The sequence below is a fragment of the Lithobates pipiens genome, unplaced genomic scaffold (genome assembly GCF_037356315.1).
Source record: "Lithobates pipiens isolate NorthernLeopardFrog02 unplaced genomic scaffold, aLitPip1_a1.2 Scaffold_19, whole genome shotgun sequence".
In the NCBI taxonomy this organism is placed as follows: Eukaryota; Metazoa; Chordata; class Amphibia; order Anura; family Ranidae; genus Lithobates; species Lithobates pipiens.
The window spans coordinates 68839481-68863875 of NW_027507764.1; the positions used below are offsets into that span (position 1 = coordinate 68839481).

At 45.0% G+C, this 24395-nt stretch overlaps 1 protein-coding gene across 1 annotated transcript in view; it reads left to right on the plus strand.

Annotated features, from left to right (window-relative positions):
* The window catches only part of ITGA8 (integrin subunit alpha 8), a 236120-nt gene that overhangs the window by 64725 nt on the left and 147000 nt on the right, over positions 1-24395 (plus strand). Inside the window, exons 6-7 of the mRNA XM_077490849.1 lie at positions 11650-11695; positions 23035-23160. Coding sequence (XP_077346975.1) covers positions 11650-11695; positions 23035-23160 — 172 coding nt within the window. The remainder of the gene's footprint in view (positions 1-11649; positions 11696-23034; positions 23161-24395) is intronic.

The window sequence follows — 24395 nt, forward strand, 5'->3', positions numbered from 1 at the left end:
AAGTCAGATGGAGCCTACAAACGTTGGAATTTCCGACAACCAGCTCCGATCGCACATTTACCGAAAGGGGCCGGATGCATGAATAGGGGCTGGTCATAAATTCATGCTATGCATGAATCTATCCATTAACCATATAGGGGGTTGGCATGGATAGAGGGGGTGACCCCTTACCACGTGATCAGCTGTCAACCAATGACAGCTGATCACGTAATGTCAACATAGCCGGTGATCAGCTTTTTTTTTCTCTGGGAGGAGAAAAAAAAAGCCGATCACCGGCGGCACTGCGATGTGCCCAGACCAGGGGCACCTATCAGTGCCCACAGTACCACCTATCAGTGCCCACAATCAGCGCCTGGACAGTGCTACTGCACATCAGTGCCATCTATCAGTGTCCATCAGTGTCACCTACCAGTGCCACCTATCAGTGTCACCTATCAGTGCCCATCAGTGCCATCTATCTGGTACCTATCAGTGCCCATCCGTGCCATCTATCTGTGCCACCCATCAGTGCCATCTTATCAGTGGCCATCAGTGCCGCCTTATCTGTGCCCATCAGTACCGACTTATCTGTACCCATCAGTGCCACCTTATCTGTGCCTATCAGTGCTGCCTTAACAGTGCCTATTAGTGCCCATCAGTGCAGCCTATCAGTTCCCACCAGTGCAGCCTATCAGTGCCCCCCAGTGCCGCCTCATCAGCGCATATCAGTGAAGCAAAATTTTATAACAAACTATTAAACATGATTTTTTTCAAAATTTTCCATCTTTTTTTTTGTTTGTTTAGCAAAAAATAAAAACCCAGCTGTGATTAAATACCCCCAAAAGAAAGCTCTATTTGTGGGAAAAAAATTATAAAAATATAATTTGGGTACAATGTAGCATGACCGCGCAATTGTCATTCAAAGTGTGACAGCGCTGAAAGCTGAAAATCGGTCTGGGCAGGAGGGGGGTTTAAGTGCCCAGTAAGCAATTGGTTAAATAAAGCCAAAGTAATATAAAAAAAGTAAACATCCTTTCCTTTACAATTGCTGTTTTCAGCATATTTTCACTACTGCCAATATATGTGTGACTTTTGACCCCCCAGTGCTACATTATACAGACTATAAACCTGACGTATAGCTGGTAGGAAAAATGGAGGCTGTCTACCTTTTTAGCGCTCTGTCAGAAAATCCCCAAAGACGGATTTGCCTGGAAAAATAATTACTGTATACTTGACATCTAATCTGTGTAGTGCTTCTGGTAAAATGCCTTGTGGAGTAGAGAGGTGGAATTGGAGTCACAGTTCTGATTGTTTAAATTAGCGATGTCCTCATATCACAGTATAAGGTTTGTATTGTTCCCGGGCCTCAGACATCTGACACATGCAGAATTATTCCATAAGGCAATGTAGTAATCTGTGATGATATCTAAAGTGCAGTAAACATGTAAACTATAGTAACTGGTCTATAATCTTTTGACCTGAGTTCAGTAAACTGTGATTGGCTGGTGGGGCGTTTTGCACTTTGTAGATCATTACTGCTCTTTATATTGTCTAATTTGACTGTAACCCCCTTCCCACCCCATTGCCTTCGCCACCCCATAAACCTGGGTCCAGGCAGGATGTAAACTCTAATGTGCCGGGCCCTCTGATCCTGGCAGCTGTAATCCTGGCAAGGCCAAAAAAAAAGTTTTAAATTCTTTCAAAATGTATATAAATCTCTTATTTTCTAGTGAAAGGCCGGCCATATACTGTGTATTTTCCTTGTCTGACCCCTTAACACTCAATTGAAACCCTTAAATGATGCCTTAGCTTCAGAGGCGGCTGGTGAAAAAAACATTTTTTTGGGGGGGGGGGGGGGGGCAGCAATCAGTAGCCACCCCCAACCAGTAGCACTTGCCCCATCACTGGGCTACTTCCCCTGCTGCTTGGCGGCCTCCCGCTCTCCTGCTCTCCAGGGGTTGCGACGGCGGCGGCGGCTCCCGTTCCTCCCTCCTTCTAGGTGGCCAATCGGGAGTCTTCTCTTTTCGGCCAATCAGGAAACGGGTCTCACACCCGCTTCTGATTGGCCGCATTAAGGATCAGTGTTTGAACAGCAAATATTAATTTGCTGTTGTAACACACCTGCTATGCTATGCATGAATCTATCCATTGCATATAGGGGGTGGCCTGGAGAGCGGGGGCTTCACCCAGGTGCCCCTATTGGATGGATCTCCCCTGCTTAGCCCCTATTCCCCCCCCCCCAAACCTTTCACGTTCCAATGTGAACAAATATTTGCCCCCTTTCTGATTTTTTTCCTTTTTTTTTGCATATTTGTCACGCCTAATTGATTCAGATCATCATACAAATTTTAATACACAAAGATAAGATAAGTAAATACAAAATGCAGTTTTTAAATGACTATTTAATTTATTAAGGGGAAAAAGCTGTCCAAATATGCTTGGTGCGGGGGGGGGGGGGGGACTAAGTCCCGCTGTCTGTGTCAATGGACCCAGCAGCGGGACTCGGGAAATCCCGCACAGGTCCTCCCAGGGAAAGTGGCTTTACGTGGGGGCACCCCGGAAGAAGAGGATCAGGGCTGCTCTGTGCAGTTAAGTATAGGCATGCTTGTTATTTTTATTTAAAAATAAAATGAGGGTTTACAACTCCTTTAATCCATTGGTGTGGCTCCCCTATTGGTCTTTGTATGCAGGTTTTTATTGCTGCCTGTATCCCATTTGGAAAGATTGACTTCCATTTCCTCATTCTGGAAGCAAAACAGGAATCTCCAAAACAAGAAACAAGACAGCAAAAGGAAAGAAACAATAGAGAGACAGAATGTTGTCTCTTCTTTGTACATATGGTTTAGAGATGGTGGTTTGTCATTATGGTTGTGTCAGGTAACACCCTTTCTGTTTTCAGAATGTTGTCACCCTAAAACAGAAAGTGCCTGAATGAGGACCTTCATGTCAGGGTCACCAGCTATTATTTTAATAAAAGCTGCAGATTTGGTCCAAAATATTGCGGCAGATCCACGGGTTTTCAGGTTTTCCTCTCCAGAAGAGTTTTGATGCCCTACTGAACAAGAAGCCACAGGGATTCACCCCAGAGAAATTGTAATTCCTTCACTAATTGCTCATTCCTGCGCTCTCCTTCCAATGATTTTTCACTTTTATGTCTCGTACAATGTTTTTTGAAAATCTTACGGCACAACAAACCAACTCCATAAATACATTAGACAACATTTGGTCCCCATGTATAGGTCTCTTCCATTTGTATAGAACTCTTTCACCAACCTTACATAGAGATTAACTGACACTCTAAACCAATCTAATTCTTTGCCCTACTGTTGTACCCTTTGCCCTTTTTCCTTCCATTTTGTTCCCTTCCCCTACCATCCCTTTTCAAGTTCAAGCCAGTAGGAAGAGTAGTGCCCCATCATTGGTGTAAGTGGAAGGAATAGTGTCCCATCACTGGTATCAGTGGAAGGAATAGTGTCCCATCACTGGTATCAGTGGAAGGAATAATGCCCCATCACTGGTATCAGTGGAAGAAATAGTGTCCCATCACTGGTATCAGTGGAAGGAAGAGTGCCCCATCATTAGTGTCAGTGGAAGAAATAGTGTCCCATAATTGATGTTAATGGGAGGAATAGTACCCTATCATTGGTATCAGTGGAAGGAATAGTGCCCCATCATTGGTATCAGTGGGAGGAATTGTGCTCAATCATTGGTGTCAGTGGGGGGAATAGAGTCCCATCATTGATGTCAGTGGGAGGAATGGTGTCCCATCATTGGTGTCAGTGGGACGAATAGTGTCCCATCATTGGTGTCAGTGGGAAGAATAGTGTCCCATCATTGGTGTCAGTGGGCGGAATGGTGCCCCATCATTGGTGTCAGTGGGAGGAATGGTGCCCCATCATTGGTGTCTGAGGGAGGAATGGTGCCCCATCATTGGTGTCAGTGGGAGGAATAGTGCCCCATCATTGGTGCCAGTGGGAAGAATAGTGCCCCATCATTGGTATCTGTGGGAGGAATGGTGCCCCATCATTGGTGTCTGTGGGAGGAATAGTGTCCAATCATTGGTGTCCGTGGGAAGAATAGTGTCCCATCATTGGTGTCAGTGGGAGGAATGGTGCCCCATCATTGGTGTCTGTGGGAGGAATAGTGTCCCATCAGTGGCCTCAGTTTGGAGACCATGGCTTTAGAACAAAGAGGTTCTCAAGTGATGCATTGTAGCTCTGTCCACTTGACTTGCTTTGCTGATAGCTGTGTAATACATAAACATTTACAAACTAGCTGATAAGGTTAAACAATTCCTGAAAATCCTTGAGCTTCGAAAAATGGAACAGAGGTTTTTTATCATTGGGGGAAAAATATTTTCATGCTCGGCAGCTGCCGGTGACACTGAAATTTCTCAGCTGCAACATCCTTTGGCTCTGTTCTGAAAATATTTAACTCAGAGACAGAATAAGCAGAACATTAACAGCGGTTATCTACAACATATTTATATTACGTGTCAGTAGTAATGTATAGCTTTTTCGTTTTTTTTTCCTGCTTGTACAACATAGATTGGTTAAATATGCCAAATGGAGCTTACAAATGATCCCAACGGTTTGGCTCTGGTTATTTTTTAATAACTTTATGTTTTTTAGTCTTTTTGATGGATTGAAGTGTAATTAAATGTGTTTTGTGCAGAAGAATCTTCAACTGATACAATGTGAAGGTCTTGAAGAGCCTAAACTGGAAAAAAAATAAAAAACCGTTCACTTAAATAGCCCCAAAGGCCACATTACTATGAAAAGAGAAATGCTGACTTGAGTGTATCCAAAACCAAAAACTTTTATTTTGTTTTGTCTTAGTTTTGGATAGAGTTTTGTAGTCTGCGGCTCATTGGACACAGCAGGATAAGGGGTTTAAATCCCTTCATCAAGAAGTGAGGTGAATCCCCCTGGTTTAGTGACAACCATAAAATTTAGAATTTTACTTTAGGCTGGGTTCACACTGCTGCGGGTGGGAGACCCGGATGTGATTCGCACCGCACTGCAGTGCAAATCACATCCGATCTCTGTGCGATGCGAGTTCAGCCATACAGATAGTATGGCTGAATTCGCATCGCACCCGCCCCAAACTCGCACGGGACCCTTTTTTTGGTCCGCAGCAGAATCGGATCACATGGGTGTTCACACCATGCGATCCGATTCCTGTCCGAGTTTGCAGATCACACTGCGATATGCGGACTGATCTGGGGGTGTCATTAAGATTTCATTGACACTCCCAGCAGTCCGCATACGGCAGTGTGAACTGCCGGCGGGAGGCATGCGATGCGGGAAAACGCCGCGGATTCGCGACGTTCCCGCATCGCTCCAGTGTGAACCTAGCCTTATGGTCTAGCCACTTTCGGACCGCCGATATACGTCCCCACGTTGAAGAATAATATCATTGTTATGGCAGCAGCTAACTGCCATAACCCTGGTATCCTCTTCTTCGGCTGGCAGTGCGGTTTCCGATAATAATGGTCTCTGCGGCAGATTCGCCGCAAGATCACTTTTATCAGCGGCGGGAGAGGGCCCCCTTCCCACCGCGCTCCGGTGCCCTCCACTTGCTTACTGGAGCTGTCGGAAGTGGCGGAAGCGATCGGATGCTGTCCCTTGTGTGACATGGAAATGAATGAGGAGAAGTTGGCCCCCACCCGTCTCCATATCATTGCAGGACTGAAGTGACGTCAAAATGTCATTCCACCCATAGATCTTAAAGTGGTTGTAAACCCTTAAAAACCACTTTGACCTACAGGTAAGCCTAGATTAAGGCTTACATGTAGGTCCAAGAAATATCTCCTAAACCTACACGGTTTAGGAGATATTTACAAAAAGACGCCGTAGACAGCAGCGCGCAGGCGCACGCCGCAGATCACGGCGATATGCCGCTCGTGTCGGCTCCCATGTGCATGCGTGGGATTGACATCATCGTGGCTCCAGCGAATCACAGCGCCGGAGCAGCAAGACCCGGAAGTCACTCCGGGATACTTGGCAGCGGCGAAGATAAAGGAGGAGGACCGCTTCGGGGGCTTCGTTCTCAGGTAAGTTATTCATAATGAGCTAGTATGCTATGCATACTAGCTCATTATGCCTTTGCCTTACAGGTTGCATTTAAAAAAAAAATAGCCTTTCCTTCCTCTTTAAAGGGACATTTTTTTTTTTTTATTTATTATTGCATTTTAGTGTAAATATGAGATCTGAGGTCTTTTTAACCCCATATCTCATATTTAAAAGGACCTGTCATGCTTTTTTCTATTACAAGGGATGTTTACATTCCCTGTAATAGGAATAAAAGTGACACTTATGTAAAAATAAAAAATAAAAGGTAAAATAAAAAATATTTTTTTTTTTAAATGCGCCCCGTCCCGCTGAGCTCGCGTGCAGAATGGAACACATATGTGAGTAGCACCCGAATAGGAAAACGGAAAACGGTGTTCAAACCACACATGGTATGACTGCGATCGGTAGAGCGAGAGCAATAATTCTAGCCCTAGACCACCTCTGTAACTCAAAACATGCAACCTGTAGAATTTTTAAAACGCTGCCTATGGAGATTTTTATGGGTAAAAGTTTAGTGTTAAAAGTGTATTTTTTTTCAAAAAAAAGTGTGCTTGTAAGACCACTGCGCAAATATGGTGTGACAGAAAGTATTGCAACGACCGCCATTTTATTCTCTAGGGTGTTAGAGAAAAAAATGTGTATGTTTGGGGGTTCTAATACATTTTCTAGGAAAAAAAAAATGTTTTTAACATGTAAACAACAAATCTCAAAAAGAGGCTCGGTCCTTAAAGAGGGAGTCCGCGTTTTTTTTTTTTTTTAAAAGCCAGCAGCTACAAATACTGCAGCTGCTGACTTTTAAAATAGTGACACTTACCTGTCCAGCGCGCCCGCGATGTCGGCACCCGAAGCCGATCTCTCGATCGTCTCTCGGGTGCTGCCGCCGCCATCTTGGGTATGGGAATCAGAAAGTGGAGCCTTTCGGCTTCATTTCCCGGTTCCCTACTGCGCAAGGGCGCGAGTCGCGCTGCGCAATAAGGATGGACCCGCTGCCTCTGGGATCCGTGTGTTTCCCAGCAGGCAGCGGGGGACTTTCGGAAAGGGGCGTAATCTACGCCCCTTTCCGCAGAGAGCTATCCCGGAAGTGGATGCAGATACCTGTACTGTACAGGTACCTGCACCCCCCTCCCCCCTGAAAGGTGCCAATTGTGGCGCTGGAGGGGGGGAGGATTACAATGAGCGGAAGGTCCACTTTAGGGTGGACCTCCGCTTTAAGTAGCTAGTAATGCAAACAGACATAATAATAATAAAAAAGATGATCTTGGCATCATTTTTTAATTTATTTTTTACAGCTGAAAATCATTTGTTTTGTAAAAGCGATCTGGGTGGCTTTACAGTCACATTTACAGAGCACCAAAGTTCCCGCAGAGCCTAGCAGTCAGGGGGCTTCCCACTGAGCAGATGGGTGAACATCCATTCCTCGATCTCCTCTGAAACAAATAATCCTAGAAACATTTGGGATTTTGACACTTCTAGCTTCAGAGCCGAAATTTCCTGGCTGTTACAGCCAGGGAAGCATCTAACCAAGCATGATCTGTGTTTGGTTACGTGCCTTGGAGGGCAAGGAAAACATCAGGGGTCTGATCCCTCCTTAAAAAGTACAAGCACTTTCCCAAAAGATATCACAAGGGGACTTGTTTGCTCCCTTGTGATAGCAATAAACTTAAATGAAAACTAAAAATGTAAAAAGTAAAATAAAAATAAAATTAATAAAAAAAAACAAAAAACAAAAGCACACTTTTTTGCCCATGAATACATGCAAAGACAAACATGCACATATGTCCAGCATGCATATGCAAATGCTTTTTGCACCACACATGCGAGGTATCATCACGATTGTCAGAGCAATAATTCTAGGGCCATAATTCATGATTAACGCCAGACTAATAACCTGTGAAGGATTTTAAAGTGGATGTAAACCCTCTCCTATACCCAGTGAAGTGAACAGTCTCAGATGATACACAGAGATGGAACAAATCTCCCTACATAAGTGTTACCTGTATATCTGCTGTCTTCAGCTTTATATATTCTTTAGAAAGTGAACATCCTGTTAGAATTGTTACTTCCTCTTTCAGCAGTGGGTGGGGAGTCTGGGCATACACTGTGTGGCAGCTGATTGGAGGAGAGGCACACACCCCCCTCCACGTAGACACAGAGGAAGAAAGAAACATGCAGAGCTGTGCTGTGAATAGATCAGCTCTCTGCTAAACTATCTATAGAAACGTCCCCAACACAAATTTCCAGCTGCTTTTATCTCCCATGTCGGAGAACTTGTCAGAAGTTATCATGTTGATAACAGAGGAACGGAGCAGCGGAAAGACATGGGACTTAGTGCTTTGGAGAGATATAAGTAAACACTGCAGATATATATGCCCAGGTTAGGCATGTGAAATTTCAAATTCAATTTCAAATTGGTACCTGGAAATGATTATAAATGACTTGGGGTGGGGGGGGGGGGGTAAAGTTTAGTCAGGATGGCTATAAACCCGGTCAATAAGCTCTCACTTAACTTCTAACCTAAGGTTGTTTTCAATCTTAATAAATCTTAAGTCTTCCACTAAAGCCTCGTTCTCATGTCATGATTCCATGTGTGCCTTGTGCAGGGCCATGCTTTGCTGGGACAGGGATGTGCAGGTATCTTATTGTTATCTATTAGGACACACGACTGCACAGACACGACCGCTATGTCCCAATATGACGTGCGGGTTCTTGAACACACACAGGGTGGATTTAGGGACCTGCACCCACACAGATGTCATATTGGGACACAGCAACTGTGTTTGTGCAGCTGCATGTCCTAATAGTGAACAATGGGATGCCAGCATGTGGATGCACGCAACACCTGTGCATCTCTGTGGCAGCAAGACATGGCAGGATTCAGGCATTGTGTGGAGCGGCAACTGTCTCCAAGTTGTGCTGTTGTGTTGTCACATGCATTCTTGATGGATTCTACAAAAGCCATGCCAACACATATTGAACAGGTATGGTCCACCATTGTAGACAAGAACCATGCCAACACATATTGAACAGGTATGGTCCACCATTGTAGACAAGAACCATGCCAATACATATTGAACAGGTATGGTCCACCACTGTAGACAAGAGCCAAGCCAACACATATTGAACAAATAAACAGCTATGGTCCACCACTGTAGACAAGAGCCATGCCAACACATATAGAATAGGTATGGTCCACCATTGTAAACAAGAGCCATGCCACCACATATTGAACAGGTATGGTCCACCATTGTAGACAAGAGCCATGCCAACACATTTTGAACAAGTATGGTCCACCATTGTAGACAAGAGCCATGCCAACAAATATTGAATAGGTATAGTCCACCATTGTAGACAAGAACTATGCCACCACACATTGAACAGGTATGATCCACCACAGGGCTTTTTTTTTCTCAGAGAATAGGTGCAGGAACTCAACCATGCCCACCACACTCACATACCTGCCAAATGGCATCATATAGTAGCTCTTCCCTCTGCATACATCCCCCTCCCTCCATTGCTCTCATTTTCTCCCCCCTCCTTAAAAGCTCCACCAGCTGTCATATAGCTTACCTTTGTTGCAATATTATTAAACTGAAACACCTATCTGGTTGTAGTACCTCCCAGCATACTATTCTATACTACAGTCACTTGCAAGGGAGATTATGCAGTAGGAGCAGGGGTCAAGTCCTGGGGAAAAAAGTGTGGGAACTCCCACCCAAGATCCACTCCCCCACCAAAAAATAAATAAATGATACGCTCATATGCACAAACATTTCAAAAGTGTTATTTTTCATCCAATTTTCGTATTGTGTGTATGAAGCTTAACTGTTAGTACATAAAAAAAAATAAAAAATCCTCAATAAACATAAATATGGTAATTCTCTGAATAATCAGCATTCATTCAATTGTGCTTCCATGCAAATGTGAACATCATGTTCTGATCTTTATTGGGGGATGTTATTTTGTATATAGAGTGTTTATGTGGTGAGTTTACACTTTTCATTGAACAGAGTTTGGATAACACAGGGTTAAACGGAAAGGTCATAAATTAACTGCACATTATCTGGACAGAATGCTTGGGGAGATAGTGATGTGTTCCTGCTTAGGAGATGTATGTTAGCTTGCGGTGCTGCAAACTCTGCAGGGCTCCAACACACACTCGCTGCTATTCCAACCCTTCACATATTTCCACATAAACTTCCCTCCTGGCATTAAACTTTGCCAGGTATTGTGCTCAGCTTAGCACCCCAAACTGATGTTCCTCCCTCAGCTCACCTCTCTCCGTGCATGACAGAAAATCAGGAGGAGCCGGCGGGGAGGAGCGCATCACGAGAGGTCTGACTAAATACAATCTCTTAGCAGCAGGGACCTGATCTACCTGTCAGCTAGCTGTGATCGACAGGTAGATCGAAGAGGAAGCTGTCATGGGTCCCCCTACTGGCAATGCCTGAATGGTCAGGTGTGCGGCACTTACTATTGCGAGCTGTGTCGGCAGCTGCTGGTGTAGCACCTGCCACACAGCTCCCATACTTCAAAGTCTTGCAGGACAGGGCTGCTAACAGGAACTGAGTTCCTGTTGTGGAAAAAGTACAGGAACTCCGTTCCCATTAGTTCCTGCAGGACTTGAGCCCTGAGTAGGAGCATCAACAACTGGTCACTAGGGAAAAAATGGAGACCGCAGAGGGTGCAGCACACCATGCACCCTCTCCTGCCCATGACTGCACTGAACCCTGGGCACCTGTTCTGTATCTCCCTTGTCTCTGTCCAGCACTCAGTGGGATCTGCACAGGAGATCTGACCTGTGGGACCTTCTGGGAGATAAGCCATCACTTGTAAATGCAGAAACTGGACTTCAGTGTTACCAAGTGATAGTGGTGAGCAGGGAGCAGAAGACCTGAGCGAGAGGTGGTAGAACTTCCCCCTAGATCCTGCTGAAAAAAAGCCCTGGTCCACCATTATAGACAAGAAAGCCAAGATGTGGCTGAAAGGGGTTGGAGGAGATCAGTAGCACTGAGGTGCAAAAAAGTGAAAAACAGTATTTTATGAAAAACAAAACAAAAAACTTGGCAATTGTTTATAATACACAGTGCTTAGGCTCGGTTCACACAGCGGGCGGCACGACTTGCAGCGCCGCGACCTGCACACGATCAGCGGCGACTTGCAAAACGACTTCTGTATAGAAGTCAATGCAAGTCGCCCGAAGTCGCCGCAAAAGTAGTACAGGAACCTTTTTTCTAAGTCGGAGCGTCTTGAGTCGCTCCTATTAGAACGGTTCCGTAGTACAGAACGGAGCGCGACTTGTCAGGCGGCGAAGTCGCCTGGACAAGTCGCCCCTGTGTGAACCGAGCCTAAAGCAAACTAAATGTCATCCAGTGAGAATTAAGATCTAAGGACTACTATCAGGAAAACCCTCTTCTTTTCTTTGCTCCTACTGCCCAGTCACTGTAGCATCTTGGATGTGACATATAACAGTAACGTATTATTCTCAGCCGTCTCTTCTGCCCCGTTCCTCTAGTACTGTCAGGGACACTTTCGTTTGGAACTCTCAGACAGTTTACACATGTGAAGTATTAATGGATGTCATTTGTCTCCTGTCTAGAATGGGGACTTGGCTCTTGGAGGACCCGGCAGCTTCTACTGGCAAGGTAAGATTGATGCAGCCGGATCCGGCGCGACATTGATCACTTGTTACGTCCAGCGGCACTCATTCTTACCGCCGTTTGCACGCATTTCAGAATGTCATGTCTTGTATATTCCCACTGTCCAGTTTTTTTGCATTCCAGGGAGGTGAGGTCATATCTGAATTTGGAATAAGTGCAGTATCATTTTCGAAAATCATCTTTTCACATGGTTCTTGTTACTATGTATTTATGAAACATTCAGCTTAGAGCCATCCTAATAGTTCCATTATTAGCCTGACAGCCATAAGACAGAGCATCTCGTGTCCATTGAAATCCCTTTAATACAGTCTTATTTACAGAAATCTGTTTGGCCTGGTCTTCTTCAGCTGTTGGAGATGTTTGGTTGGCCTGTTCTGCAGAGTGTGATGGAAAGCACATTTTAAGAAATACAGTGTTTGTTTAAAAAGTGGACACAAGAGACACATTTATTCCTGGGGATGGAGGGATTGCTAAAGCAGGAAATCTCATCTACATAGTGTTTGTCATTAAAGGAAGCCTTTAGAGCCCATTCACACAGGGGCAACACGACTTGTAGGCGACTTGATCAGGCTACTTGGACACGACTTGACAGCGGCGACTTGGGACGACTTCAAAACGACTTGTGATGACTTCAAGCGCGACTTGGGACGACTTACAAGTCGCCCCAGGCCAGGCGACTTTTGCCGCGGCCAAGCAGAGAATGAGCTCAAGGGGAAACTCCACGGCAAATTTCTGAAAAAAATTTGGCGTGGGTTCCCCCTCCGAGAGCATACCAGGTCCTTAGGTCTGGTATGGATTCCAAGGGGAACCCCCTACGCCGAAAAAACGGCGTGGGGGTCCCCCCCAGATCCACACCAGACCCTTATCCGAGCACGCTACCCGGCCGGCTAGGAAAGGGGGTGGGGACGAGCGGGCGGCCCCCCCCTCCTGAGCCGTACCAGGCCGCGTGCCCTCAACATGGGGGGGTGCCTTGGGGGAGGGGGGCGTGCGGCCCCCCCCACCCCAAAGCACCTTGTCCCCATGTTGATGAGGACAAGGGCCTCTTCCCGACAACCCTGGCCGTTGGTTGTCGGGGTCTGCGGGCGGGGGGCTTATCGGAATCCGGGAGCCCCCTTTAATAAGGGGGCCCCCGGATACCGGCCCCCCACCCTATGTGAATGAGTATGGGGTACAATGTACCCCTACCCATTCACCTGTGAAATAAAGTACAATAAAACACACAACACAGAGAAAAAGTATTTTATTGCACAGCCGGGGGTCTTCCGTCTTCGGGGGTCTTCTCGCCGGACTCCTCCGCTATGTGTGTGTAGCTCTTTTGCCAGCGGAGGAGTCCGGCTTTCTTCCTCCCCGCCGCCGGCCTCTTCTCCCGACTTCGGGGGTCTTGTCCCCCTCTTCGGTTCTTCTGCCGGGCCACCGCGCCTGGTCCGGTGGCCCGGTCTTCTGTCGCCGTCTTCCGTTCTTCTGTCGCCGCCTTCGGTTCTTCTGCCGGGCCACCGCGCCTTCTTATAGCTCTTTTACAGGCGGTGGCCCGGTCTTCCGTCGCCGCCGCCGCCGCCTTCCGTTCTTCTCCTTCTTCTTCTCCTGGAGATGTTGACTCGACGAGCTCTCCGGCCGGAATGCCAGGGACGCGCTCCGCTGCCTCTTATATAGGGACAATGGGGCGGTGTCACATGGGTTGATGTCACATGGGTTGGTCACATGGGTTGATGTCACATGGTGACCCCGCCCCCTTACCATGTGACATCAACCCATGTGACCAACCCATGTGACATCAACCCATGTGACACCGCCCCATTGTCCCTATATAAGAGGCAGCGGAGCGCGTCCCTGGCATTCCGGCCGGAGAGCTCGTCGAGTCAACATCTCCAGGAGAAGAAGAAGGAGAAGAACGGAAGGCGGCGGCGGCGGCGACGGAAGACCGGGCCACCGCCTGTAAAAGAGCTATAAGAAGGCGCGGTGGCCCGGCAGAAGAACCGAAGGCGGCGACAGAAGAACGGAAGACGGCGACAGAAGACCGGGCCACCGGACCAGGCGCGGTGGCCCGGCAGAAGAACCGAAGAGGGGGACAAGACCCCCGAAGTCGGGAGAAGAGGCCGGCGGCGGGGAGGAAGAAAGCCGGACTCCTCCGCTGGCAAAAGAGCTACACACACATAGCGGAGGAGTCCGGCGAGAAGACCCCCGAAGACGGAAGACCCCCGGCTGTGCAATAAAATACTTTTTCTCTGTGTTGTGTGTTTTATTGTACTTTATTTCACAGGTGAATGGGTAGGGGTACATTGTACCCCATACTCATTCACATAGGGTGGGGGGCCGGTATCCGGGGGCCCCCTTATTAAAGGGGGCTCCCGGATTCCGATAAGCCCCCCGCCCGCAGACCCCGACAACCAACGGCCAGGGTTGTCGGGAAGAGGCCCTTGTCCTCATCAACATGGGGACAAGGTGCTTTGGGGTGGGGGGGCCGCACGCCCCCCTCCCCCAAGGCACCCCCCCATGTTGAGGGCACGCGGCCTGGTACGGCTCAGGAGGGGGGGGCCGCCCGCTCGTCCCCACCCCCTTTCCTAGTCGGCCGGGTAGCGTGCTCGGATAAGGGTCTGGTGTGGATCTGGGGGGGACCCCCACGCCGTTTTTTCGGCGTAGGGGGTTCCCCTTGGAATCCATACCAGACCTAAGGGCCTGGTATGCTCTCGGAGGGGGAACCCACGCCAAATTTTTTTCAGAAATTTGCCGTGGAGTTCCCTCTTGAGAGCTGATAATTCTGTCAAAGTCGCCTCCGTATAGACAGAGATCCGACTTGGAGGCGATCTCCATTGAAATCAATGGGTACCGGTCGCCTACAAGTCGGATAGAAGTAGTACAGGAACCTTTTTTGAAGTCGGAGCGACTTCAGTAGTGTGCATTAACACGGCTCTCATTCACTTACATTGATTTTTAAATGTTGTCCGACCTGAGGCGACCTGAGGCGACTAGGGGCGACCTGAAGTCGGATCAGGAGTTGCCCCTGTGTGAATGGGCTCTTAGGAAAAAAATATGGGGGCTGTTGTGCCGGATCTGCTTCTGAAAATGCTAGTTTCCTGGCTGGCATGCCAACCTCTTGGCTTCAAAGCTTTCTTAGGGTTTGTTCACAAGAGCTGTTGAGGGATGGTAAAACCACATGGTTAAGCTGTGTTCTTACCTCCCCAAACACTCCCTCTTTAGCTCCAGAGGCAGCGTCTTGGAGTGTACACATACCATGGTGCTTTGCTTCACAACTGCAGCAGGAATGAACTCCCCAGTCAATTTTGGCAGGTATAGTACCCGCTAAGCGTGACCCATTCAAATGAAGGAGTGCACTCTTCAAATGCCTACTAGTGCAGGGTTCAAGGGGTATACAACGCCTCCTCACTGCTTGTCAAATACTGTCTGAAGAGCAATCTGAATGCAGATTGTTTTTCAGAGGCCAAAGCAAGTGTGAACAAGCCCTTGGCCACTGTCCTAGAACAAGTATGCAGATTGCAAAATAATATTTTGTATGCTGTTTTTCAGTCAGCTTTAGGGCTCATTCATATGTGCTGCTATCTTTGAAGAGCAACCCACATTCTTATCGCTCTTTATAGAGGATTTAACAGGCCATGAAGAGGCACCGTATGCATAAAAACACAGCTCACCTGCAGGGTTTTACTACCCCTCAACCTCATGTGAGAGGTAGGTCAAGGTGGAATTTATGTACAAAGTGAGCAATGACCCCTTCCACCATATGAGAGCCTTCCTGAATGGAGACAATGGGGAAGATTTACTAAAACTGGAGCACTCCGAATCTGGTGCTGCTGACCCCACAAATGTGATGCTCCAGAAACTCAATCTGCTCACAGGAAGGTCAGTTTTGTAGCTTCTGGAAGGAGCTAGACTGTTTTTAGATGTGTGAACATGATTGCACAAGGGTTTGCTAATCATCAATTAGCCTTCTGAGCCAATGAGCAAACACATTGTACCATTAGAACACTGGAGTGATAGTTGCTGGAAATGGGCCTCTATACACCTATGTAGATATTGCACCAAAAACTAGACATTTGCAGTTAGAATAGTCATTTACCACATTAGCAATGTATAGAGTATATTTGTTTAAAGTTAGGACTAGTTTAAAGTTAGCTTCATTGAAAAGTACAGTGCTTTTCCTTCAAAAATAAGGACATTTCAATGTGACCCCAAACTTTTGAACGGTAGTGTATATATATATATATATATATATATATATATATATATATATATATATATATATATATATATATATATATATATATATATATGTTTGGGTGTTCTAAGTAATTTTCTAGCAAAAATAAATACTAATTTAAACTTGTAATAAAAAAGCTCCAGAAAAAGCCTGGCCCAAGAACAATAAAGTAATATATTGCAGCTTACCGCTCCTTATATGTGCTGGCTGCATTTGTTTCTTTTTTGTAAGGCTAAGAACATTTTCAACAAGTATGGGAAAAATACCTGTTGATCTTGCCAGAAATACATTGTCTGTCACTTTCTGAGAGCTGGACAGAAAGCAAAACTATCTTATGGATGACAACCATGGCCCTCTCCATTGATACAATGGAGAAGTGAGCATCGCCGCCCAGTGATGAGATATTTGTAAAGAAAAGAAAATGAATGCAGCCACCACATCTAAGAACTGGTAAGCTGCAATATATTACATTTTTGTTTTTGGGTTTTAATACACGTTAACTCCAACATCAATTATTGCATGCTTGTATGAAGTCTGTGAAGCCAGAGACAGCCTGGCAGCACTCTCTAAAGTGTTGATTTAGCTCACCCTAGATGCTAAAACAGTATTCATAGTGAATCTGTGCTAGAAGTCTAATTAAAAGTGACAGCATACACATAATTAAAGCTAAACTCCGGCCATGGCAGAAATGATATGCTCACTGAACAAGATCCATTCAAGAGAATTGCTCTGCAATCGCTCCGCAACCACTTGCAAAGTATGCGGTTGCCGTGCTTACTATGGAGTTAAAGTAGGCAGTGAGAAAGCAACGCCTCCTCACCACTTGTCAAATACTCTGTGAAGAACGATCCAAATACTAACTGCTCATCAGAGAGCAAAGCATATGTGAGCAAGCCCTTGATTTTTTAAATATTTTATTTTTTTTATAATTTTTATTTATTTATTTTTATTTTTACATTTTTGTTTTAATTTTATTTATTTATCTTTACATTTTAGAACTGCTTTGCTGAAATATCAGGGGTCTAAACAGACCGCTGATGTCTCACTTTTGAGCACAGAGATCCATCAGTCTGTTTCTCTGCAGCCTCAGCTGCACTGGACAGTGAATGATTGGGAAGTGCTCTGTGCTAAGGGGCTTTCGGTTTATTCACAAACTGAAGCATACTAAACACAGTTAGCTATGCTTCAGTGAGGAATGAACACATGAGCAATCAGTACTGATTGCTCACTGTGTTCATTCAGGAAAGGAAGAGGCTGGTAAATATGACATATTTACTGGCCTCTGCTCTCCATCCTGAAACACCCCCTGTGTGCCCTCAGCAGCTGCCAATGGCAGAGGAGAGGAGGGAATCCAGCAGTGCTGCGGGGGGGGGGGGGGCACAGAGGTAGGCCCAGACAGCAGGGGGAAGGGGGTGCCCGGGTGCAGATACTAAATCCAATCCCCTTGCAGAGCATATGGAGGAAGAAAGACAGCGGTGCTGCACGGGGATCCACATGAGTCGCGAGACAGTACAGCTGACCCTCCTGCTCTGCAGGTGCCTGGGCCCCCCTTCTAAACTAATGGCGCCAGGGCCCGGTACAGGAGGGCTGGCTGTACTTCCTTATTGGCGGCCCTGTCCATACATTAAGGTATTTTAATATTTGAATAACATCTCCCAAGGGCCAGTATGGGAGAGGAGCTTGTACAACTGTGCAAGACTGAGGGTGAGGCTGGAGTTCTGCTTGAACAATTATACAGTAAAACTTTGGATTGGGAGCGTCATTCATTCCAGAAACATGCTTGTAATCCAAAGCACGCTAATATCAAAGCAAATTTTCCCATTAAAAATAATGGAAACTCAAATCATTCATTCCAAAACCATTTATTCATAGTTTATAGCCCATATAAAAGGATTATAGCAATGTGATGGGTTGTGTAACCATAAAATGTCCATCCACAAATGGAAGCCTCCACAAGGGGATTAGAAACAAAATCCAGCAGGAGTGACAGAATATAAAAGAGAAGAAAGGGGCCTCTAAGCCCTTGTACACACGGTCGGACATTCCGACAACAAAATCCATCGGATTTTGTCTGACGGATTTTGTCTGAAACCGGTGTTGCATACACATGGTCGGACAAAGTTGTCGCAAAATCCGATCATACGTAACGTGATGACGTTATTTCCTTACGACGGGACTAGTAGCTAGTAGCCAATAGCTTTGGTCTAGGAATTTGATCTGAGCATGCGTGGCACTTTGTCCGATCGGAATTCTCTACACACAATCGGACAAAGTCCAATCGGATCATGTTGTCGGAAAGTTTTATAGCCCAGCTCAAAGCCCTTGTACACACGGTCGGACATTCCGACAACAAAATCCGTCGGATTTTGTCCGAAACTTGTGTTGCATAAACACGGTCGGACAAAGTTGTTGGAAAATCCGATCGTACGTAACGTTATGACGTTATTTCATTAGGGCGGGACTACGTTCAGGTTAGTAGCCAATAGCTTTGGTCTAGGAATTTGATATGAGCATGCGTGTTACTTTGTCCGATCGGAATTCTCTACACACAATCGGATCATGTTGTCGGAAAGTTTTATAGCCCAGCTCTAAAACTTTGTCCGTCGGATATTCCGACAGAAACAGTCCGATGGAGCCCACACACAGTCGGATTATCCGACAACACGGTCCGATCGGACATTTTCCGTCGGAATGTCTGACCGTGTGTACAAGAGCTAAAACTTTGTCCGTCGGATATTCCCGACGGAAACAGTCTGATAGAGCCCACACGGTCGGATTATCCGACAACACAGTCCGATCGGATATTTTCCGTCAGAATGTCCGACCATGTGTACAAGGGCTAAGTGTAGCAATATGGTTACATTTAATGAAGATACAACATTTTGCAACTCACATGGTTGATGAGTAAAAGAGGCACATCTAAGTATGCAGGCATCTGGGGTAAAGCTGTCCACATAGACCGTTCTCCGCACTGCCGGCTCTCACAGCTATCTGCAATCGTGACCGGGAAGACTACCCTGCAGTAGAGCGATTGGAAAGCGTGGCTTGAACCGCTTGTGGAGCGCAGCGTGGAAGAGAAGACGTTGATGGCGGTGTGGAGGACGGTCTATGTGGACAGCTTTACCCCGGATGCCTGCATACTTAGATGTATCTGTTTTAATCATCAAGCATGTGAGTTTCTAAATGTTGTACTTTCATTAAATGTAACCATATTGCTACACTTAGAGGTGCCTCTCTTCTCTTTTATACTCAGTTGTGAAATGACGCTTCTTGTATATCAAGTCAAAATGTATTTAAAAATTTTGCTTGTCTTGCAAAACCCTCACAAATGAAGTTACTCTTAAACTAAGGTTTTACTGTAATTAGAATATAAGAAAGTTCACTTTATGTACCTTTATTTCATTAATCCCCTCCATTCTAATCAAGCATTCTGTTGCCTGGATGGTGCCACATGTTGTCCATAAAACAAATTAAAGAGCCTGCAGTCAGCAGATTTGCATGTTTTGTGAACCGTATAAGCCGTCACTCTATATTCTAGATTTAAACTTGATTGTATTTGTCGGCAACGATATGAATGGTAACTGTAGGATGCATGCCATATCATTTCTGGGCCAAACTGACTAAAATAAAATGGGTTTAGAATGATGTCCTTCATTAACAATGCCTTATTACTTCCACCTGTAGGGTCCAATCATCATGTTCTAACCCTATGCAGGTCTGCCAACTACGATAGTGTTTTTTTTGTAGCTGTTTATAGATTTCCGGTCATAAAAGGAAAACAGATGTGAGGTATATAATCGGCTCCCATTAAAACAGGTCATGTTAGTTAATTGGCTGAACTGTGAAAGAAATTAAAGAAATAAAAGTGAATAGACAAAACCAAAGGGTGTGCAGAGACAGGTCACTGTGTGAACATGAAACGCATTCACTAGAATACTCCATCCAGAATTTAGAGTTAGGTTCATTTTCATAAACACGCAACATACTGTATAAAAGTGTGCATTTTGGCATGCGCTTGGGAAACAGGCCGCAAAGGCACTGCAATGGCACCCAAAATATACGTAGCAGACGCATGACAAAAGGCGCTACAAAAGTGGCAAAACGGGTCCCGAAAAAACACCCGATGCTTGGCGATCAAAAAGGTTCTGGAGCTTCTGTCCTACCTTTTCCTAGCTACACACTTCCTCTATGGCTCCATTCACACAAGCATTGAGGCCTGTAGGCCATGAACAGGCCTTGTGTTTATGGGGGTTAAGTGGCCAGGTGCTGCCTATAGGCAGCCTGTGAAATGGCAGTAGAGATGAGCTCCGGCGAGTTCGCACAGCCCACGTGCAGAGCCCGCCAGGAAGTCTGCCTTGTGCTAATCACAGGCAGTGAGACATTGCCCCGATGCGCGGCTGCAGAGATCAGGGAATGTCTCACTGTCTGTGATTAGCGCATCGCAGTGCCGACTTCCTGGCGGGCTCTGCACGTGGGCTGTGCGAACACGCTGGAGCTCTTCCCTAAATGGCAGGATTTCCGTTCTGCAAATGATCGTCCAACTTTCTACTCGTTGATGCCCAGCAAGTAATACCCGATATTGTGAATGGAAAAGACTGATTGAAAAAATAAAAAAATTGTGTCGTATCGTTTGCGAACAATCAAGATTCTATTTGTTGGTGTGAAGGTCGTCCGTAAAACATCTCTTGAACATTATCATGCATGAGCGGAACAAGTAGATGACCCCACTTGTACATGAGACGTCAGCACTGCATATGAAATCAATTGCTCTTTTAAAGATTTTTTTTGATTGGTTAATGAATGTTGGCGACAATTTCGACCAATGATTGCTGTTTTATTGGTCTGCGAATGAGCGATCGGTCAATTTTCTAACCGTGTATTCCTGCTATAAGTCTATAGACGGAACACAGCCACTCCTCCCAATATGACAAGTGTGCACATGCACAGGTCAACAGCTCCTTCCCCACAGAGAGTACTGATGGCGACTATATTAAAAAAAATTGAGCATTAAAGAGTTAGCAAGAACAGTCCTGCTGATGATGGACTTAACTGGGACCCACATGAGACAAGATACAATTTAAAAAAAAAAAAAAAAAAAAAAAAAATTGAATCAAATATTTTTATATTTTTATAAATTATACCTTGTCATATGCGGGTGCCAGTAAAGTCCATCATCAGCAGGAGTCAGATTGTCCTTGCCAACTCTTTAATGCTCCATTAATACGGAAGTGGCAGGGTAGAGGTCTCCCCTTTTTCTCTTATATTAAAAAATGGCTGCTCACGTTCTTTTTTAGTAATTTCTCCTCCCCTGCATGGTCCAATCTCCCCTCCCCCCCAAAGCCTGGTAGGGTGATTGGTGGGGGGTCAATTACAGAAGCAATCTTCCTGTGTGCCTCTCTCTGCAGCAGCTGAAAGCCGGCTTCTCCTCCTGTCCCTCCTGCCGGCTTTCAGCTGCTGCAGATAAAGCCACACTGAGGATCAGTTCTGTAATTGCCCTCCCGTTACACCAATCACCCTTCCTGTGCACCATCCTTCTTCCCTCACAGTGCTGCCTGCTTTCTTATTCTCTTCCACCAGCTTCTGCAGACACATAGAGGGATCTTTTGGGATAGAGAGTGGGGGAAGGGGCTGATAAACATTTTATATTTACTGGCCCCTACTTTCCTTAATGAACACAGTGAGTGATCAGTGAGTGAGCATAGACAACTGTGTTTACTATACTTCAGTTTGTGAATGAACAGGATCCTCTGTACAGAGCTTTCTGTTCATTCGCTGTCCAGTGCATCTGAGGTTGCAGAGAAAGAGATTGGAAATCCATGTCCTCGGTCCCTTTCTCTGCCTCAAAAGTGAGACATGAGTGGTCTGTTTGGACCCCTGATATTTCACCTAGACTCAACAGAGTTGTGGAAAAAGATGTAAAAAATATTAATAAATTCTTAGAAATTATAATAATAATAAAAAAAAAACAATACTGGCCCTTACTCGGGTCTTATTGAAAGCCTATGGGCTAATTTACAATAACGGTGCCCTCTGAAAAATTCCCACATCGCATTAGGGCCAGTTCACACTGCTGTGTTGTGCGAGATTGCATGTGATTAGCACTGCACTGTAGTGCAATTTACATGCGATGTCCGTGCGATGCAAATTCAGCCATACAGATAGTATGGCTGAATTCATATCACATTTAGACCAAACTCGCACAGGACCCTTTTTTTGGATCACATGGGTGTTCACACCTATGCGATCCGATTCCTGTCCAAATTTGCAGATCGCACTGATTTGGGGGTCATTAACTTTTAATTGACCATCCCAGCAGTTTGCATAGGGTATCCGTGGTGGATATGCAGGGTTCCCGCATCTCTGCAGTGTGAACCGAGCCTTAAAAGTTAATGACACCCCCTAATCAGTTTGTATATCGCAGGGCAATCTGCAAATGCGAACATCCATGTGATCCGATTCTGCTGCTGACCAAAAAAAGGGTCCTGTGTGAGTTTGGCCCAAATGCGATGCAAATTCAACCATACTATCTGTTGGCTGAATTTGTATCACATTGACATTGCATGTGATTTGCACTTCAGTGTGGTTTCGAATCACATGCGATCTCACACCATGCAGCAGAATCTCCCAATTGTAAATGTATTTGGTAATAAATATATTCAGCTGTGATGTTGTCATTACGCCTTTCTTGGGTTCCTAGAAACAAGACCTATCAGATGAATAAAATAAGTGATTTCAGTGAGGCACCTGACACTCCGTTATCCCGGGGACAACACTTTCTTCCAGCAAACTGATCAATTCCATATTGATTGAACCTATACAATAGCTTTATCTACCATTTATGAATATAACACAGTTCAATCCGGGACATTTATTATCCAATAGATGGACTGCCCTGACTTTACCCAAGCTAGCTTTAAACATACAGCTGTGTCCTGGGAAGGGTAGCAGACAGAGAAAAGACTTTGGCCTACGCCCAGACTTGCGTGCCCCTAGGTAACAAACCTGCTTTTTGCAGCAGGAAGTTGTTTATTTTTTTATTTTGTTCTGTATTAATTTAAGTAAAACAGATTATTTTGATTAAAATTTTATTTAAATAATTATATTTTGATTTCAGGACAAGTCTTCAGTGTCAGCATTGCAGAAATAATTAGGGGTTATTCCTTCAAGGAGATTGTACGGGAAGTGGCCAGAGAAAGAAGGACCAAAGTCGCTGACTCAACCTACGATGACAGCTATCTAGGTAAGACTGGAAAGTGTATTTACACCAAAGAACAAAAATGTAAAAAATACATAGGCGTTCATAGAGGGTGTGCCAGTTGTGCCTGGGCACACTCTAATCACCCTATTGGGTGCACAGATTCCCCATTTAAACCCTTAATTCCCGATAGTTCACCAAAGCCCCCTATTGGGGCTCCTAAAAATATTGTAAAAAAAAAATAAAAAAAGAACAAAATCCGAAAATTCAAAATAATAACTAACTAACCAACTAATAATAACTATGAAATTATAGGTATTGTAATTTCCTTTCAAATTTGGCTGTTAGTGAACAAAATGAATATGAATTTATCCGAAGTTAAGAGTTATCTGAAATAACGAATGCCACATCTAAACAAATGGAACGTAACAAATTAATAATAAATAAGAACAGTAAAACATTTTTATTATTATTATTTTCCATTCGTTTACATATCGCATTAGTTATTTCTGGTTATTTTCTAACTTCGGATAAATTCATATTCGTTACGTTCACTAACAGCTAAATTTGAAAGGAAATTACAATACCTATAATTTATTAGTTAGTTATTATTTCAGATTTTCGAATTTTCCGGTTTTCCGATTGTCGAGTTTCGAATTTATGAATTTACGAATTTTTGATTTATGAATATTTGGAAAAAATGTGTTAAATGGGTTTTCGTTAATTCAGATTTTTCCGAATTAACGAATTTGTTGAAATTCATTAAAAAAACTAATTTGGAACTAAATTAATTGCACGTGTCTAAAAAAGACACTTTCACTAAAAAACATTCAGAAGCAATTACCGTGGCAACGTTTCAAAGGCTCGCAAGACCCCTTCATCGGGCATGTGATGTCTCATGCCTAATGAAGGGGTCCTGCGAGCCTCCGAATCATGGCTTCTGTAACTATATTGTGATTGCTGAATAAAGCCTTATGCCCATTCTGGAGATCCTTGGTGTGCTGGGGACATACTTTCTGCTTTGAATGTCTTTGGTTCCCAGCCGGTGGTCACTGCAGCACCCATTGATATCCACAGCCATTTGTTAGGAACGTGCGCGTTGGGAATTTTGTGTTTGGCCACGCATTAATAGGTGCATTGCTGCAATACATGGATGTCATTTGGCCATGAATCTCTCAAGGACTCCATTTGACTATTACTAGGGTTACCAAGGGGGCTTCCTGGATTTTTCATTTGCGCTACATTGACAAAAATGCTGCAATCAGAGTGAGACTCCCAAG